General features: G+C 35.7%; 1 protein-coding gene across 1 annotated transcript in view; it reads right to left on the bottom strand.

Annotated features, from left to right (window-relative positions):
• Positions 1-8,110: 8,110 nt before the first annotated feature.
• The window catches only part of Apool (apolipoprotein O-like), an 80,263-nt gene continuing 67,796 nt past the window's right edge, over positions 8,111-20,577 (bottom strand). The window contains exon 9 of the mRNA XM_005410081.2: positions 8,111-8,655. Coding sequence (XP_005410138.1) covers positions 8,567-8,655 — 89 coding nt within the window. The 3' untranslated portion in view covers positions 8,111-8,566. The remainder of the gene's footprint in view (positions 8,656-20,577) is intronic.

Below are 20,577 nucleotides of genomic sequence, written 5' to 3'. Positions count from 1 at the left end.
TAGTGTTTCTATTTAAATATTTAGATCTTTGATCCTTTTTTACTTTAGTTTAGTGCATGGTGACAGATATGGGTCTAGTTTTAGTCTTTGGCATGTGGAACGCCAGTTTTTCCAGCACTATTTATTAAAGAGACAATCATTCTTCCAGTGAACATGTTTGGCTCCTTTGTGAAAGATAAGGTGGCGACATGTGTTTGGGGTTATGTCTGCATCTTCTATTTTCTACTGATCCTCAGGCGTGCTTTTTGGCAATAACATGCTGATATTATCATAGTAGCTTTGTAGTATAGTGAGGGATTATAATGACCTCTAACATGCCTTTGTTGCCCAGAACTGCTTTTGCTATTCTAGTTCACTTCTGTTTCCAAATGATTTTAAGAGTATTTTCTCTAGATCTGTGAGGTATGCTAATAGTATTTTGATAGGGATTGTATTAAATCTGTATAACAGTTTTGGGGATACAGCCATTTTCACTATGTTGCTTCTTCCTAGCCAAGAGCAAGGGTTATCTTTCCATTTTGTGATATCCTATTTAGTCTTCTTTTTTAGAGTACTGTAATTTTCATTGTATAGATCTTTTACATCCTTTGTTAGATTGATTCCTAATATTTCATTTCTTTACATGCTATTGTGAAGTGTATGCTTTCCCTAATTTCTGTTAGTTTGTTGCTTGCATACAGGAATGCTATTGCTTTTTGAGTGGTTGACTTTATATCCCACTACATGGCTGAATTTGGATATTATATCTACAAGTTTTTTGTGAAGTTTTGGGGGACTTCTATGTAGATTATCATGTCATATGCAAATAATGGTAATTTAACATCTTCCTTTCATATCTTTATTCCTTTTATTTTTCTCTCTTGTCTAATTAGTCTAATGTTTCCAGAAGTATATTAAATAGGAATGGTGATAATGGTGACATCCTGATTTTAGAGCAAAAGCTCTCAGTTTTTTATCATTTAATATGATGTTAGCTGTTGGTTTGTCATAAATGGCTTTTATAAGATTGATGTAAAGACCATCTATTCCAATTTTCTGTAGTTTTTTATGATGAGCGAGTATTGGAAATGTCAAATTTCTTTTTCTGCATCTATTGAGATCATCATGTGATTTTTGTCTTTTGTTCTGTTAATATGGTGTATTACATTTATTGATTTGAATATGTTGAACCATCCCTGCATCCCTGGGATAAATCCTACTTGGTTATGATGTACAATTCTCTTAATAATTTGCTGCATTCTGTTTGCCAATAGCTTTTTAAGGATTTTTACATCTATGTTCATTAGGGAGACTGGCCTATAGTTTCCTTTTTTGATGGTGTTCTTCCCTGGTTTTGGAATTAGGGTAATATGTGCTTCCTGCAGTAATTTTGGAAGTAGTGCTTCCTTTTCAAATGCTTTATAGAGTTTCAGCATTAGTTGCATTAATTCTTTAAATTTCTAGTTGAAATTAACAGCGAATCCATCAGGGCCTGAGGTTTTCTTTGTTGGGCAATTTTTAATTACATTTTCAATTTCACTGGCTGATATCAGGTTATTTAGAATTATAATGTTTTTGTTTTAGTTTTGGCAATTTGTGTCTAGGAATCTGTCCATTTCTTTGATGTTTTCCATCTTATTAGCATATAGATTCTCATAGTTGCTATTGATGATTTCCTGGATTTCTGTTGGCTCCATTGAGATTTCCCCCTTTTCATTCCTAATTGTTTAACTTTTTGCTTTTTCCTTCCTCTTTTTGATGGGTTGTCAAATGGTTTATCAACTTCATTTACTCTTTTAAAGAATCAACTTTTCTTTGTACTAATTCTTTGTATGTTTTTCAGTCTCTATTTCATTAATTTCTGCTGTTACTTTTATAATTTCCACTCTAGTATGAGCTTTGCATTTGATTTGTTCCTTTTTCTTGAAGTTTGAGGTTCAAAATTAGGTTGTTTATTTGAGTTCATTCTTTTTTCCTGATGTGTGATTTCATCACTATAAATTTCCCTCATATGACTGCTTTCATTGCATCCTGTAAGTTTTGGTATGTTGTATTGGCATTATTATTTAACTGTATATACTGTTTAACTTCATCTTTAATTTCCTCTGTGACCCATTGGTTGTTCAGAATGGTGTTAACTTCCATGTGTTAACATAGGTTTCTGATTTCCTTCATCGATTTCCAGTTTCATTGTGCTGTGGTCAGATAGTATGCATGTGCGACTTCAATTCCTCCACATTTACTTAAATATGTCTTGTGGGCTAGTGTGTGATCTATTTTGGAGACCATCCTATGTGTGGCTGAAAAAAATGTGTATTCTGATGTTTTATGGTGCAACACACTGTAGATATCTTACCAAGTCTATTTGTTTACAGGCTGGGTTTAATTCTAATTTTTTTTTTGTCTAGTTGGTCCATCTGTGAGACTAGGGTATTAAGGTCTCTCACTACAATTGTATTAGTATTTATTTGATTTTTCATGGCTGTTAATATTTGTTTTATGTAGCTGGATGAACCCGTGTCTGGTGCATAAACATTTATGATTATCTCTTCTTCTTGGAGTTTTCCTTTAAAAACATGTATGTAGCAACCTTCTTCATTGCTTTTGATCCGTTTTTTCTTAAAGTTTGTATTTTCTGCAGACGGAAAAGCTACTCCTGTTTTTTCTGGGTTCCTGTGGCACAGAGAATCGCTTTCCATCTTTTGCCTTTTAATCTATGGATTTCCTTTTAGGTTAAATATGTTTCTTGAATGCAGCATATTGTTAGATCTTTCTACTTGGGCTATTCTGCCAGTCTGTTTCTTTTGAATGGTAAGTTGAGGCCATTTACATTGATGGTTATAACTAGTAAGTATTGGCTTTTCTTTTTCATGTCATTTTCCTGTTGTTTGTTCCCTGTCTTTCTCTGTTTAAGTATTTGTCTTGCATGGAAGTTTTTTTCTATTGGTGTCCATGTGTTTGTGATCTTTATTATCTCTAATATGCTGTTCAGAGGATTCTGTAGACCTGGTTTGGTGGTCATAAATTTCCTGTTGTTCTTTGTCATGGAATTATCTTATTTCTCCATCAGCTTTGAAAGATAGCATTGTGGGGTGCACGAATCTGAAGATTTTTTTCCTTTAGGGCCTGAAATACCTCACTCCATGCTTTCCTTGATTTCAGGGTTTGCATTGAGAAGTCTGCTGTGATTCTGATGGGGTTTTTTTCGATAGGTGATAATTTCCTTTCTCCAGCTGCTTTTAATATGTTGTTCTTGTGCTGAATTTCTGGAATCTTGATTATTATATGCCTTGGTGGAGAATTATTTTGGTCATTGGCTACCTGGAGTTCTGTGTTTCATTTATTTGTATGTCAAATTCTTTATCCGTGTTCGAGAAGTTATTTACCATTATTTCTCCCTATTTTTTTTTTTTTGTACCAGGAATTGAACTCAGGACCTTGCACTTGCCAAGCAAAGCAATGTGCCACTAAGCTATATCCCCAGCCCTCTACCATTATTTCTGGGAAGAGATTTTTAATGGCTTTTGCACTATCTCCAGCTTTCTCCCTGATTCCAGTCAGTCTTAACATTGTTCTTTTGTTCACCCTGTAGCTGTTTGATAATTTTTTTTGTGATCTCTTGTTATTTTAAAATATCTTTCATTTCCTAGTCACTAATCATGTTCCTGTCTTCTAGATCTGATATTCTATCATCACCTTCATTCAGTCTGCTTCATATACTTTCAATGGAGTTTGTAACCTGCATTTCTCTTTGGATATGTTTCAATGATTCCATTTCTTGTGTATGTTTGGCATTCATGATTTCCATTGTTTTCCTGAGCTCCTCTATCTGTTTATCTGTTTCTGCTTTAATGTCTTTAATTTTGATAGTCATTTCTTTTTGCACCTTAGAGATTATTTTTTCTATGGCCTCTTCTATTTGTTTTGTCACTTCTGCTGCTATCATTTCAGAGAGTTCCATTTATTTGCTTCTGATTTCCTCTATCTCTTTGTGTTCTGTACTTGTCCTGGGTGGGCTGGCTGTTTGGGACTGCGTTTTGCTTGTATTGTCATTTTCAACTTTATTTTGTTTTACTGTGTTGATGCTTGTAGATTTCTTTTCTTAGATAGCCTTATCACCGGAGTTGAGGCTTTTGTAGGAGGTATCTGTTCCTCTGGATATCTTCTAGATTTACATAGTTATTGGTGTTTATGACTATCCTAACAACCCACCTTCCCAATACATTAAGACTGAAGAGTTGCTATCTATTTGACTTAGGGCCCATTCCTTTGGTAGTAGACTCTCATGATGGTTATGACTCCTCACAGTCATAATGTTGTCATACAGAGGAGAAATCTGGTTGTAGCACATATGATATCCTGGTTAAACTAGTTCAGTTGGCAATGACAATATATGCAAGTACAGCCTGGCTACTGACAAACTATGGTAACTATTAGCCTGATACTTATAACTGTAGGAGGAAGGTTTACAGAAATATAATATAATCCCACTTATACCAGGAATTTCTATGCCATGATTTTGCACTTAGTACTGTGAGTTTATCCTGCTGTTGGGGGGGGCATTCAAGAGGAATAGGGGTAGGACAGAGAGATGAATAGTAGGAGCAAGGCTAGAGAGCACAGGATGATCATCCAGATTTTGGGTAATGGTAGCACACAGGAGGGAAGGATTGGAGGACTTGGAGTTCTGAAGTGAACCAGAAAGACAAGAGAGAATGTTTATTCACATGAGAGTATCATATAGTCAAGCAAAACAACTGATTAAAGAGAAAAAGGACTAGTAAAATAAAACAGAAAGGTTAGAGATCTAAGTTGTGAACAAGGAAGAAAAAGGTAAAAAACAGTGAACAAAAATATCCTCACACACCGAAAGAACAACATACAGAAAGAAAATACGACAAAACAGAAAAGTGAGAAAATGAGAAAAGGGAAAACAAATAAAAAAAGAAACAAACAACAAAAACATGCAAACAAAACAAAACGAAAAAACCCATTAATCCAGCTGAATACTAAGTGGGAAACCAGAGAAAAATGAAAATAGTTAAATTTCTCTAAGGTCTATAGTTCTGTGGCAGATCCAACTCTGATCCCAGTAATGTGTACTCTGGACAAGATTGCAGGTGGATTTTTGCTGGGTTCAGGTCTGATCTTTGTCTCTGGACTTGGGGGATGGGACTAGTTTTCTGTGGCTGGAGTTCTCCCCAGTTGTTTAAAAAAAAAAACAAAAAACCAAAAACAGAAAAGGATAAAATACAACAAAAGAGAAGTGGGCAGCCCTGCCTGCCCTCTTCTATTCTTCATGTCTTTGTCCCCAAGCACAACACTGGTTCTCTTAACTTACCACCTTTTGGCTTGTACTGTTACTGTTGCATGAGATATTTCCAGGACTCTAGTTCCACCTGTCCATCATGTGCTCCCTTTCTCCATTGACCCAGCACAGCACAGCTGACAAGAGAAATCTGAGATCTGCCCCTCCATATCTTCACTGCTGGGACCAAGAGCCCAGAGACCTGCAGGAATGCCAGCAACACGGAAGGACTCTAGCTAAGGTGCACATTCAAGGGAATGTAGATGAATGAACATATAAATTCTACCTTGGGAAACTGATAAAGGTGACACTGGAATTGGAGCTGAAGGACAGGCAGGAAGTTAGAATGTGGAAACCTCAGAATATTTTAAGAGGAAACATTAGCACAGGCAGAGAACAATAGGCATAAAGAGAAAAGCATGTTCATTAAACAAGAGGTGTATCACAAATATAACAAATTGGCAGCAGGGAGGGAGGGAAAAAGGAGGAAGACAGGATTAGATATGTGCTTGGATCAGATGTGATGGTCCCTACATGTCATTCTGTGGAGGTTTTGTTTTATTCCATAGGCAATGATGAACCATTGAAGCTTTTAAAAGACTATTATTAATTGTTTTCAGGAATATGACACATGGGCTAAAAGAGTTGGGTATTAGACATGGTACATTAGATCAAACTCAACATCCGTTCCTAACCACTTACCCACTGCCATCACAACACAAAATAAAACAATTTCCCCACCTTTCTTGAGCTAATTATGTGACTATATGAAGTTCTGGTTTAAGTATAAATACAAGTCTTCTGAAGAGGTTGTAAGAAAGCATTTAATTTTTAATTAAAGGGAATCAGAACCATTTTTTGCACATTTTGGCCTGCCTCTTCCTACTCTGAATCTGTATGTGTTCCCCAGAGGTAAAGTAGTGATCTTGTGATACGAAGTGACAAAGTAGCATGTCATCAAGATCCAAAAATGAAAAAGTCTAGTTCCTTGATTGTATTAATGATTTACTGTACCAATCCAGTACTAATACCCAAACTTCAGATATTTGTTTAAGTGATTGTGAACTGGTTTATTTGCAAACAGAACTCACTGTGGAGAAAGAAGGATTGAGATCAGTCAGTAAACTATTGAGATAACCCAAGTGATTATAAGATCTTGACAGAGAACAATGATAGAATTACATGAGGTAGAATAGATTTGAGAAGTAAGAAGAACAAAGAAGTAGACACAATTTAGTTTCAGGCAGAATGATATTGAGATATCTATGGGATGTCAGGTAGGTATAACTAATAAATAATTTAAAAAATAAGTCTGCAGCACTAGAGAAATATAGAAGCTGGAAATATGAAAATGACATATGGTGGCTGAAGCCAATGAAGTTGGTTGAATGAAAATGAGACAGTAATGTAAAGCAGATCACAAGTGATGCAGGCTGAAAAGGCTCACCATTTAAAGGATTCAGAGAAAGAGAAAAGAAAAAAAACAAACAAAAGTAGGAACAAAAGCAAGGAGAGGAAAGAATTCCAAGGAGGGAGTGATGGCTACTTGATAATTACACAAAGATTCAAGTATGTATAGATGCTAGGATGTTGGAAGTTAAACAAAACTGAAAGACGGGAACATTACTTTTAAAGTCACAGGAGAAAATTCAAGAGAGATGCTAGATTGAGGGAGGACAAAGTTAAGGAAAAGTTTTGTCTTTTGTTATTATTGCTTTTGTACAGAGAGGAGCTGAATCTTTTTAGAGATTGAGGAAACAAGTGAAAAGAGAAAGATGACATTAAACAGGATTGAAGATGACTCTAAACAAGATGCAAAGGATTGTGATGAGGAAACTAAACAGAAAAATTAAGCTTAGGAAATGGGGATGTATGGCTGAAAAGAGGTAAGTCTAGAAGGCAGATGGTAAGCTGTTGTAAATGGTCACTGCTGTAGTCAGGGTTTACAAAAGATTTAATACAGGACACATAATGTATAGAATTATTTTAAAATATTCACTCAACGAGTCAAATGCAAAAGAGTGCGGGAGATCTGTCCACACACTAGAGACCCAAATAATCCAGCTAAAGGCCTGGATCCCACAGCAATGTTCTGCATGAGTCCAGCTAAAGACCTACAGACCATGGCAATGTTCCCCATAAGTCCAACTGGAGGCCTAGAGGCCAAAATGTCTCACAAGTCTGTACCAAGGATCTGTACTGGGAAGGCCCAAGGATCAGTGGTGGAAGCTAGAAAATCTGCAGCAGCGGGATGAAGGATCTGTGCCAGCAGGCTGAGGGAGCTGCACTGGAAACAGGAAGGGATGCACAAGGTAAAGAACAGAGTTTCCCCGAAAAGAACTGCAGCCATCCTCAGTGACAGTGAGGACCCAAACTCCTGTGATGATGACAGCAGCTGAGTTCATATCAGGAAAACGAGCATGTCAAAATTCTCCCGGAGATCAACAGCCCACCATCTTCCCCTCCAGTTCTCTTTTTAAGCTATTGCCAACAATCCTCAGGTGGGCCCTTCACACCCAGAACCATGCTAATTCAGTTCAGCTGGGTGTTACAAGTTGCCCATTAGTTAATCCACCACAGCTGTGTCTAATAATTTTACTGGATAAAATAGGAAGCAATGTCAACTTTGATAGGTGTGAGAATTGAGGAGAATAAATGGTTTCTAAAACCTCCTCTGGGGAACAGAACAGTAAACCACCCCAGGAGCCAGTAGAAGGATTGCTGATTAGCACTAGGAGCCCATGCCACATACTGTAGGTCTTCTTAAACAGATATGTGCTTTAGGTATTTAAGAGTTAACATTAATAAAACAAAAAGACAAAGTCATAACAAGTGGATACTTTATTCCAGTTCTAACAAAAGGGAAAAAATGAATATATCCTTCCACACACTATTCTAATTTAACTGGCATTAATTTTGAAAATTTAAAGCACATAAAAATGTATATATGTAAATATATATAGTATATATATATGTAAATATATATATTCAGATTTTAATTTCATTGGTGTTTATCATCTTTTTGCTTTCTAATAAATGTCATTAAAGTCATTAACTGTGACCTAATACTTCAACTTGTGTCACTTAATGATTTAATACTGTTTGTCTTGCATTTAGTTTGTGTGTTAATCACTGACATGATTGGTCAAACTGTACACCAGAAGATGTAAAAAAAAAACTTGATTTAAGTTATACTGTGTATGTCAGTTACCCATTGCATGAATTTTTTCATCATCATTTGCAACTTCACACATTTTGTAGTTCTTTATGCAGTCTACTTTAGCTTCTAGTGCTGTACATATCTTCATCTTCTGGATAGGACTGCCCATGATCCATGAGTTTAGGGTCAGGCTTAAATGGGGTAGTACCTGATAAATATTAAGTAGAAAAAATAGTCATTTAACAAAATTTTTGTATTCGGATACAGCAGTGAACACAAGTCATAAAAATATCTGCCAATATGCGACTAATATTCAAGTTGGGTGAGACAGACATAAATTTGTGTAAAATATATATTATATCAGATGGTGGTAAATGCTATGCAGAAAAATAAAGCAGCAGGAAGCATATGGAGTTTGGGGGTGATTTGCAATTTTAAATAGGGTGGGTAGTGAAAACCTTCTGGAAATGTCATATTGGAGGGAAGAATTTAAGGAGATGAGTGTGTGTGCGTCCTATAGGTATCTTCAGGATGAGCTAATGGCAAGTGTAACAGACCCATGGGATGTCTGAGGAACCAATATGGCAATAGACAAGATGTTTGGGAGGGTGTAGAGTGACGGGACATATGATCAGGCTAGGTTACACAGCCGGTTTTCAGGACTTTAACTTTAAGTGAGATAAGAACCTACCGGGCAATTATGACTGGGAGTGATTCAATGTTGTTTTTAATAATATCCATCTTAGGTATAGAAAAGAAACCACAGGGGAATAACAGTGGCAAAAGGAGGCCAATTAGAAAATGAGTGCAGTACTCTGGGTAAAAGGCTGAGAGCTTTGATTAGGGTGATAGAATTGGACATGGTCAAAAAGGATTAGATTCTGAGTAATTTTGAAGGTATAATGGATAGCATTTCCTAAATGAATATGCTACATGAGAGAGACTATTTAACTTAAGAAGCTGGAAGAATGGAGTTGGCATTTACTAAGGACAAAATATGGGAGGAGCAGGTTTGTAGGAAAGCAAATGAAATGTTAATTTTTGGATGTTAAATTTGAAATGGTTACCAAACAGCTGAGTATAAATACTGAGCAGGCAGCTAGCAATGTAAGTCTATAGAGATCACAGGAGGCTTTGACTGGTTTATTAATTTCACAGTCTTGCTGATATATAGCATTTCAAACTGCTAACATATGAGATCATATAATAAGAAATGTACAAGGAAGAAGCCTTTTGGATACTTCAATTTTTTGAGATCATATCTAGTCAGAGAAATCCAAGAAAGAAGTCTTTTGGCTAATTCAACTTTTTAATCTTTTTTTTTTTTTTTTTGGTTTTTGGTTTTTGGTTTTTTTCTCTGGTACCGGGAACCGAACTCACGACCTTGCGCTTGCCAGGCAGGCGCTTTGCCGCTGAGCTAAATCCCCAGCCCCCTTAATCTTTTAAGATTAGGAGAATGCAGCACAGAAGACTGAGAAGGACAGGCCAGTCAGTGAGGTAAGAGAACCAGAAACAGTGATATCCTACAGGCCAAATGAAGAGATAATGGGAGGAGGGCATTTAACCTGTATTAAAGAGATAGATATTGAGAACTGATTTCTACATTTAAAAAAATTCACATCAGTGGTGATCCTGACAAGCGTATCATGTGCCAGGTAAGACTTCATATTATTTTCATGCATCATTTCATAATATCATGATGAGATGTTATTTCTATATAGTTATGCATGCAGAATGTACCCGTCAGATGACAGACCACATATATGACTAACAGTGGTACTTTAGATTATACTGGAGATAAAATCACCTACTTATATAGAAGTGCTACGTATTATACATATTTAGGGTGATATTGATGTAAACAAAGCTATCTTCTGACAGCCAAATAATAATACAGCCACATAAAATTAGGTATAATAATAGTAGATGATAATAACAATTCTGATTTATGTCTTTAAAATACTATACTTTTCAACACTGTTTTATGGTATGTTCCTTTTACTTATGAAAAAAATTAGTGTTAAACAGCATGGCATGTTGTATCAGTAGGAGCTTCAGACAACTTGCCTTTACCACTTCTCTTGATTGTATCAAGAGGCCACACCATGTATTAACTTAACACTATATCTAGTATTGTGTCAGTACATTCTATGATATTTGCATAATGATGATATCATCCAATGAAAAATTTATCAGAATATATCCCAGTCTTTAAGCAACGCATAACTATATGATTCTTGTTTTACCATTGAGAAATTTTAGAGGGGCTAAATATAAATGTTGGCCAATGTCACTCAGCTGGTAAGTTGTGCAGCCAGTAATAAATCCAAGTTTCTCTGACACCAACAGAGCCACCTAGCTCTGTAAAATGGGGGTCAGAGCTACAACAATCTCATATGACTATTTCACTATTAAAGATGATAATGGGCACAAAGTAATATAGTACCTTGTACATGGTAAGTAGGAAACAAAATTATTTTTATATTTGCTTTGTTACACAATACTAAAAATATTCCTGAAATTTGTGATAATTTACATGTTTAAAAATATCACTAGTTTTAAAGTGGTTTTATTTTATTTGGGAGTCATACTTTTTCAAAGAATTTCATTTTTAGATTTACAATAAAAGCAAAGAGAAATAGATTTGAACACAATGATTTATTTTATAGATATCTTTTTGAAACATTTTCTGTTTTATGAAGTGTGGCACACCTATATATAGCTTCATCACCAAATATATTTTTAAGAAACAGATCATATTAGTCACTATTCCTAACAGTAATACAGTTCTCTGTAGATAAGGGATTTTTAACCTAGAGTCCCCTTAAGAGTCTATGATAAGATTCATAAGATCTATTAACTGAGATGGAGGAAATTTGTCTCTATCTTCACTAATCTCTGAATATAGACATTTTATACAATACTGAGTACAGGCATAAACAGAGTAGTATTAGGAGTACTTTATATTTTGTCACCAACAGAAATCACAGACGTCTTCATATCACATTACAATTTCAGATTCCCTCAAAATAGTAGACTACTACTTCAAAATTATGCCAGTTATTATTAAACATGTTAATAGATATTGTTTAGCAAATTTAAGACCATAAATCACTATGTATTTTTTCATCTAAAAACACTATTCTGAGAAGAGGGGGAATCAGCACAAAAAAGGGTTAAGAATCTGATAGTAGCTTTGCTTTCCCCAGGTTTTTTCATATGTATTTTTACTGTAACCTACTAGAAGTGATTGATCAGTGCAAGTAAAATGTCTGCTACGCAAGTTATTTTTAATCAAGTAGACATACTATCAGTAGGCATGTAAGCAACAATTTTGTCTTTACATGTCAAATTTCCTTAACAATGCAAATTGTTAGCACCTCTACCCAATTTCATAATTTTTATTCTTTTTCAAAGTCTGATCACCCAAATTTAGCTCACCCAAATTTCTTGGGCTTCAATAGTCCTTTTTCATTTGTATCTCAACCCCTCAAATTTCTTAAAAAGTTTTAAAATGAAAACTAAAGCATAAATAATTTAAAAATCAAAATAAAAAGATGGATAATAGGAATTAGAGAGATATTTTGCAAATGGGAAAGGGATTTACAGAAGGTAGTGGAGGGGAAAGGGAAGTAAAAAGAACTAAGATGTATTATGTGTATGTACCAACGCCTCACAATAAATGCAATCACCATGCACTGCAAACACATAGTAATAAAAAATTAAAAACTGAAACAAATACAACTATAAAATTTTTTTTAGTTTAGGCATAGCTTAGGTCAGACATCAGAGAAATATATATAAGAGTTCCTTGTGGAGCTTTTCCTAAAATGTACCTGTTAGAGGCCTTGTGTCTGGAGATTTAGATTTATAATTCTTGGGAAGAGCCTAGGCTTGTGAAGTTTGAAAAACAAACAGCAGCTACAACAAAATAACATCAAGTAACTGTGATACGGCTCTCTCTACTTTAGAACCACTGAGCCTACATTATTTGATTTCTGTCCATTTTGAAGGCTTCCTCTCATGCTTTTCTACCGAAATAAGGATTCTACGTTTCCTATTAGAAATTTCTTCACTCATTAAATGTATCAAGGGCTCTCTTTTCCTCTAAAAGGATGAGCTGTCACAAACTTCTTGGAACTGAATGTCTTAATCATTATGAGACTTTCTATTGCAATTTATCATGTGTGTTTTCTTAAAAAAATTATTTTCTGCATGAAGTTTCTCAGCAATCTTTAAAATCGCTGGTATTATAACTGAAAAAAATTAAAGATGTTTAAAATATAGCAAGTATTTTTTTCAAGTACACATTATGCAATATCTATTCACTTATAATTTAGTTCCCACATTATTCAAACAAGTTAGGTAGAAAGCATGTGGCAGAGCATTAAATTACCACGTGAAGTTAGGATTGTTAGAAATTTTACTTTTGTTTCTTACCATCAGGATGATATTTAACATTTAGCTTCTCAGTAATTTAAAATTTAAACATTTAAAGATACTAGTCAATAGCCAAGTGTGGTGGCGCATGCCTGTAATCCAAGCACATGGGAGGCTGAGGCAGGAGGATCACTGGAAGTTTGAGACCAGCCTGGGCTACAAAGTGAGCTCAAGGCCCGCCTGAACTGCATAGCAAGACTCTGTCTCAAAAAAAAAAAAAAAAAAAAAAAAAAAAAAAAAAAGGATACTAGTCAATACAAACCACTTTCTCATATTCTGTTCTAAACTTTCTATTCCTTTTTTACTTTCTGTGCTTAAGTTTTGTTTCATTTTTTTAACTTTCAGTATCTGTATGCTGAATTCTATATATTAGGTACAACAGATACAGTAAATGCTTAAATGAACAAAATTATTAAATTAAAAATTTCATTAACTCTCCTTAAAATACTCTACCTCTCCTTGAACACAATTATTCCATCATTCCTGCCACTTTCTGAAGCGGTTCTGGAAGTCCTCATTCATGAGTGTCTTTGGTTGTGCTGCCATGACTGCCTCAATGTCCTGATTCAATTTAAAATGTTCACCTTTCATGACCATTTTGATGCTAGGGAAGAGCTTGAAGTTGCATGGTTCCCGATGCAGGAAATAAGGTGGATGAGGACATGTCATAGTGTTTCCACAAGCTTGTCTTTCCATTGGATGGCATTTGGAAACAGCATTTAGTATATTTTATTATCACAGCTTGTAAAGGTACTCCCAAGAGGACTGCCACAACTACTTGAGAAAGTGGCAAAAAGGAGAGTTCAAAGTGTGTGTGGAGGGGTTATTTTGAGGGGAATCAATGACAATGTGTAGTTTACTGTCATATGTTTTTTGAGACAGACTCATTTTGCACTGCAGACCAGCCTTGAGCTCACTATGTAGCCCAGGTTGGCCTCAAACTTGAGGTGACGCTCTAGACTCAGCCTCCAGAGTGCTGGGATTTCAGGTGTGTGACACCACACCTAACAATTTTTAAAAATTTAAATATTCACTGATTTCAATCATACCTCACACAATCTACTGTTAAACTCATCCAATGAGTTCTTAATTTCAGGAAATGTAATTTTTACTCCTAGAATATGCATCTAATTTTTTAATCAACTCCAAGTGCCAGTGAAATTCTCCATCTTTTCATTTAATTTCCATTTTTTCCCATTTAACATATTAATCATAGTTATTACAAAGTCCATTTCTGCTAACTTCAATATTTAGGTGCCCTGTATGTCTGCATTTTTTTTCTGGAGTTTTCTGAGTATTTTTTTGCCATTTTCTTTTTTCTTTATTAATATATCCTGGGGAGTGGGTATGTATACATAATACAACTTGTTTCTTTTTTAAATTCCCTTCCTTTTCCCTCCCCTTTATCATCCTATTCCTTTAATTCCCTTTGCCCATTTTCGTTCTTATTATTACTCCAGCACGCTTGTGGCAGAAAGTGTTTACACTCACTGAGGTTACTGGGTTCCTGTGACATATCTTCAGTCTACATATTTCTGCTCCACTCCCCCTCACCCATTGCCCTTGGTCTCTTGGATCCCTTCCCAGTTCCAAGAGATTGATTCCCTTGTCTCCTATGCATTTTTATTACACTTTTTGTACACTGCCTTATACAAAGGAGGGATACCATATGGTATTTATGTTTGTGTCTAGTCTATTTCACTCAGTGTATTTTCCAGGTGCATCCATTTTCCTACAAATGTTTCAAATTTGTCTTTCTTTATAGCCAAATAGTATTCTATTACGCATAGATATAGCTTTTTTATCTCTCAATCTGTTGATGGGCATATAGGCTGCTTCCAGGATTGTGCTATTATCAATTGAGCTCCTATAAACAATGGTACGCGTGCAATGCTGTAGCTCTTTGGGGAAGATACCAGGAAGAAGGATAGCTGGGTCATACGGAATTTCTAATTTTACTTGAGAAATCTCCATACTGATTTCCATAATGGCTGTACTACTTTACATCCTCACCAACAATGCAGGGCGGGTTCCTTTTTCACCATAGCCATGCCAGCATTTCTTACTTTTTGATTTCTTGATGACTGCCATGCTTTCTGCTGTAAGATGCAATGTTGCTGTTGTTTTAATTTGTATTCTCTACTGGCCAGAGATGTTGAATATTTTTTCATATATTTCTTGGCCATTTGTACTTCTTCCTCTGTGAAGTATCTGTTCATTTCACTTGCCTATTGTTTTACCTGGGTCTTTTATTTATGGTGGTCTAATTTTTTTTTTTTTAGTTCACTATATTATTTTAGAGATTAGTCCTCTCCCTCTGAGGAATGGCTGGCAAAACCTTTTACCCATTCTGTAGATTCTCTTCACACTAGTAATTGGCAATTTTGATGTATAGAAGCTTTTCACCATTTGTTGATTCTTGCTATTTCTTGTGCAATTGTAGTTCTACTTAGAAAATTCTTTCCTACATTTATTACTGCAAGTGTTTTACCTATTTTATCTTCCAGTAGGTTCAGTGTTTCTATTTTGTTTAGATTTTTGATCCATTTTGATTTTAATTTAGTACCTGATGAGAGATATGGGTCCAATTTCAATCTGCAAACAATTATCCAGTTTTCCCTGCACCACTTGTTGAAAAGGATATCTTTTTCCTAATATATGCTTTTGGCCTCTTTGTCAAAGATCAAGTAGATAAATATTTCTGGGGATGTTTCTGTTTCTTCCGCTATGTTCCATCGATCCACATTATCTGTTTTTGTTCCAGTACCATGCCATTTTATCACTCTTCTTTGTAGTACAGCTTGAAGTCAGGTATGGGGAAGTCTGCTGCTTTGCTTTTATTGCCCAAAATTGATTTTACTATTCTGGGCCTCTTTTGGTTTCATATAAATTTTAGGATATTTTTAGATCTGGAAAGTATGCTGTTGGTATTTTGATTGAGACTGCATCGAATCTGTGTAAGTTTTGGGAGGACAGCCATTTTGACAATACCTGTTTGGGTTAGGGAACCTATGTAGGAGCAGGGGAAACCTTCTCATTTCTGATGTCCTCTTCAATCTCCTTTTTCAGAGTAACGTACTATAGTTTTCTTCATAGAGGTCCTTCATTTTCTAGGTCAATTCCTATGTACTCCATCTTTCTTGAAACTACTGTGAATGATGTTTTCATAATTTCTGTCTCATCAAGTTTATTACCGGTGCACACAAATGCTAATGACTTTTGTGTGTTGATCTAGTATCTTGTTTCAATGCTGAAGTTGGTTACTAAGTCTAAGTGTCTTTTGGTAAAATGCTTTGAGTCTTCTATGTAGAGAATCCTGTCATCTTCAAATAATAATTTGAGTTCTCTCTTTCCCATATGTGTCCCTTTTCTTTCTCTTATCTGATCAGTCTGGCTAATGTTTCAAGTACTATGTTAAATACCAGTCATGATAGGGCAAACTTGGTCCTCAGTTTACAGGGAATGTTTTTAATGTTTCCCCATTTAATATGATGATGGCTAGTGGACTATCATAAATGGCTTTTATAAAGTTCAGGTATGGTCTTTCTATACCTACTTTCTTTAGCGTTCTTATCAAGAAGGAGTACTTTGCCAAAAGCCTTTGTAGTATCTACTCATACAACTATGTGGTTTTTTTTACCTAGCTTCAGTTTATATGATGTATTACATTTACTGATTTAGGTATATTGAACCATCCTTGCAACACTGGGATGCAAGTACATGGTCATGATGTATAATCTTGATGATGTGCTGCATTGTATTTGCTAATATCTTGTTGAGGAATTTTGCATCTATGTTCATTAGAGAGACTGGCTTATAGTTTTCTTTTTTAGGTGAGTCTTTTTCTGTTTTAGGGATCAAGGTGGTAACAGCTTCCATAAATGAATTTGGGAGGACTCCATCCTTTTGAAATTCTTTAAAGAGTTCGAGGAGTATTGGTGATCTACAATCCTCAAAGGTTTGGTAGAATTCAGCAATGAATCCATCAGATCCTGGACTTTTTTATTAGTTGGTAGATTTTTTATAACTGCATTTCATTGCTTGTTATTGAGTTGCTCAGCATTTTTGTGTCTTCTTAGATTAGCTTTGTTAATTTGTGTGAGTCTAGGAATCTAATAAAAATTTCCTATATTTTAGAATACTATTTCCCAAAATAGTTACTATCTTCTGGATTTCAATAGTGTCTGCTGTGATTTTGCCTTTTACATTTCTAATTACAGTGATGTGAGACCTCTCTTTCCCTGGATAAGTCTGGTTAAGAGCTAATCTATTTTTTTGTATTCTTTCAAAGAACCAGCTCTTTGATTTGTTGATTTTGTACCATACTATTAGTCTGAAATTCAATGATTTCCACTCTAATCTTTATAATTTCCCTTCTGAATTTTGGTTTTGGCCTGGCTTCTTGTTGTTTCTCAAGCATATCAAGATTACTTATATGGTTTATTTGAGCTTGCTCTGTTTGCCTGATGTGAGCATTAACTGTGATGAACTTTCCCCTTAGGACTACTTTCATAGTGTCCCAGATGTTTCAATGGGTTGTACAGGAACTCTCATTAACTCCCAGAAATTTTTAAATTTCTTTCTTAATTTCTTCTGTGACTCATTGTTTGTTTTGGAATATGTTGTTAATTTTCCAGGTGCGTCTACCTTTTCCATGATTTCTTCTGTTGATTTTTATTATCATTTCACAGTGGTATGATAGTATACATGGGGTAGTTTTGATTCTGTTGTTTTAAGCAGGCTTTGTGAACTAGCATGCAATCTATTTTGGGAAAAGCACTGTGTGCTGCAGAAAAGAATGCACATGCAGTTGTAGTGGGGTGGAATACTATGTAGATATCTATTAAGTCTCTATGTACAAAGGTCTGGATTAGCACTGTTATTTCTTTTTTTTTTTTTGGTTTTTCTCCGGTACCGGGAACCGAACTCACGACCTTGCACTTGCCAGGCAGGCACTCTGCCACTGAGCTAAATCCCCAGCCCCAGCACTGTTATTTCTTTATTGATGATTTTAATGGATGTGTCTATGAGTGTTAGAATTCCTCACAATGATTGTTAGTAATTATTTCATCTTTTGCATTCAGTAGTCTTTGTTTTACAAAGATATATGGTCCAGTATTTGATGCATATTTATAAATAACATTCTTTTCCTTTTGTAATCATTTTTAGCTTGACATTTACTATGTCTGAGTTTAAATTGGCTACCCGTGGCTGTTTTCAGGGTCCTGGTACATGAAATATTGTTTTCTATCCTTTAATTTGTATTTTATGAAATTTTTTTTGGATTAGATGAGTTTAATACAACAGACTGTTGGATTCATTGTTGTGATCCAGTCCACCAATCTGTCTTTTAATTGGGGAACTGAGGCCCTTAACATTGAGAAATATTACTGAGATGTGTTGACTATTTACTCTCACTGTTTCTTTTTTGGTGGCTTTTTTTTTCCTTTTTCCTTTTACTTTTTCACTATTGTTTATCCACTGACCTTACTTGGTGTTTTCATTTCATCTGGGTTTCTAGCTATATTAGTTTTGTTGTTTCTGTCTAGGATATTCTTGAGTATTCCCTAGAGTGCTGTTTCTGTACTTATAAATCTTGAGCTGGTCTTTTTTGTGAAATGTCCTGATTATTTCTCCATCAATTTTGAAAGAAAGCTTTTCTGAGTAGGTTAATCTAGGTTGAAAGATACTCGCTCTTACAAACTGAAATACATCACTCTAAGCTCTTCCGGCCTCTAAGGTTTGGGTTGAGAAGTCTGCTATAATTCTAGTGGGTTTACATTTATATGCGATTTTTTGTTTTTCTCTGACTACTTTTAAAATTCTGGGTTTTGTTAGACATCTGGCTTTTTAATAAGGATATGTCATAATGAGCTTCTTTTTTATTCACAGTTCTTTGGTGTTCTGGCAGCATCATTTCCTTGTGTGATGAACTCTTCTCACATTTGGGAAGTTTTCTGCTATGATTTTTGTAAATAATAATAATTCAATCTGTGTTATCTTATAGCTTTTTTCTTAACTCCAAGTAGGCCTAGGTTGGTCTTCTTAGTGTCATCTAGTACCTTCTGCATGGTCTTTTCCTATTCAGTCATTTTTTTGTGGCTGGAGTACTCCTTCATGGTTTACCATCCTAACATTGGTCATTTTTGCAATTTATGAATTCTATACAGTTTTTTATTTCAAGTATTTCTGAAATATATTGGAGGATTTTATATTCTTGGTGATACTGTTTTGTTGAGGTTGTCCATTTCTTCATTTTTCCTCTGAATTCACCTTGGTCATACTGAGTGATAATGCCATAAATTTATTTCCTCTTTGAGTTCACCTGTTTCTTCATTCCTTATAGAAACTTTTAATAGAATTCCACTACCTGATATTTGTTTTCCCTTTGTTCCCCCTTACTATGTCTTAAGAGTTGGGAGATCTTAGTGCTCTTCTGCTGTCTTGCTTCCTCAGCATCCTATGTGTATGGATATCCATTTTTTTATTGTTTATGAACCCCTGGAACTCCACATATTGGTACTGAGAGCAAATCAGTTGATATCCACTACTGTGTTACCTTGGGTACAGTAGTAAATTAAGTGGCATCAATGGGAACAAATGTCAACTAGGTATTGCCAAGCCTGGGAAACACTCATAGACATCCCTTAATTAGAACTAAGAAGGCTATGATTTTAGTGCAGATGGACTGCCCATATATTAGCCTACAATGCTTCGGACCACTAGTTTCTGCTGAATGTAGACAGTAGTGCTAGGGATCAAGGAAACCACTAGACTATGTACCTTCTCCTTCAGGACCACTTCCTCTGACATTTCACTCTTTAGCCTGGGGTCTCTCAACAGAAGATGGCCCTATCAACTTCCTGGTCTGACTTCAGGTTTCCCAAGAAATCCCAGGAGAAAACCATCTTAGCTCTCCCCATCGCCAAGCCTATCTCCCAAGGTTTCTCTCACCTGGTCTCCGTGCGGTAACGCTTCAGTCCTAAAGCAAATATCCCTCTTGGGTGTTGGTCTCCTCTGCAATCAGTTGAGTACATTGGTTGTCACCTCTACTGCCCTGTGCTGAGACACCAGAAGACCCTGGCATAGTCTTATCTGGTCAGTCCCATGAGTCTTCCTGGGCTGGGCACTTGGTGTGCGCCCTAACAGGCTGCGGGGGACACAGGGTTATCTTCCGGCATGTCTCAGGCTTCCTCCCTGGGCTGGGCATGCAGTGCAGACTCTGGGGTGCAGCCAGCTTCTTTACTTATTCAATTTGATTGTTAGTCAAATTTTTCTACCTCATTGCATGACTGTTATTTCAATTGTTTACCCTGTGGACACTACATATAAAATAGCTATAGAAGCCTGAGATGATATTATCTAACAGAGAGGGTTCTCACTTTCCCCACTTAAGAAGTATAAAACACTTTCAATACTGTGAGGAATTAAACTAGCTTTGCCTGGGGTATAGTTTTAGTGAGCCAATTACTCATCCTCTGGATTCTCTCTGATTTTAGTTATGGCACTCCCAAGTTTCTGATTGGTGGCCTGACAATTTCTGTCTCCTCAGCACTAAAATGCTGAAAAAATCTGGTTTTGCCCTTCAGAGATTTGAGTTTGGCTAGTCTTCTCTCTCTCTCTCTCTCTCTCTCTCTCTCTCTCTCTCTCTCTCTCTCTCTCTCTCTCTCTCTCTCTCTCTCTCTCTCTC

This window comes from Chinchilla lanigera, unplaced genomic scaffold (genome assembly GCF_000276665.1).
Source record: "Chinchilla lanigera isolate Chin_1 unplaced genomic scaffold, ChiLan1.0 scaffold00128, whole genome shotgun sequence".
Taxonomy (NCBI): domain Eukaryota; kingdom Metazoa; phylum Chordata; class Mammalia; order Rodentia; family Chinchillidae; genus Chinchilla; species Chinchilla lanigera.
Note: the sequence above shows the minus strand (reverse complement) of the source record. Positions and strands in the feature narration are given on the sequence as shown.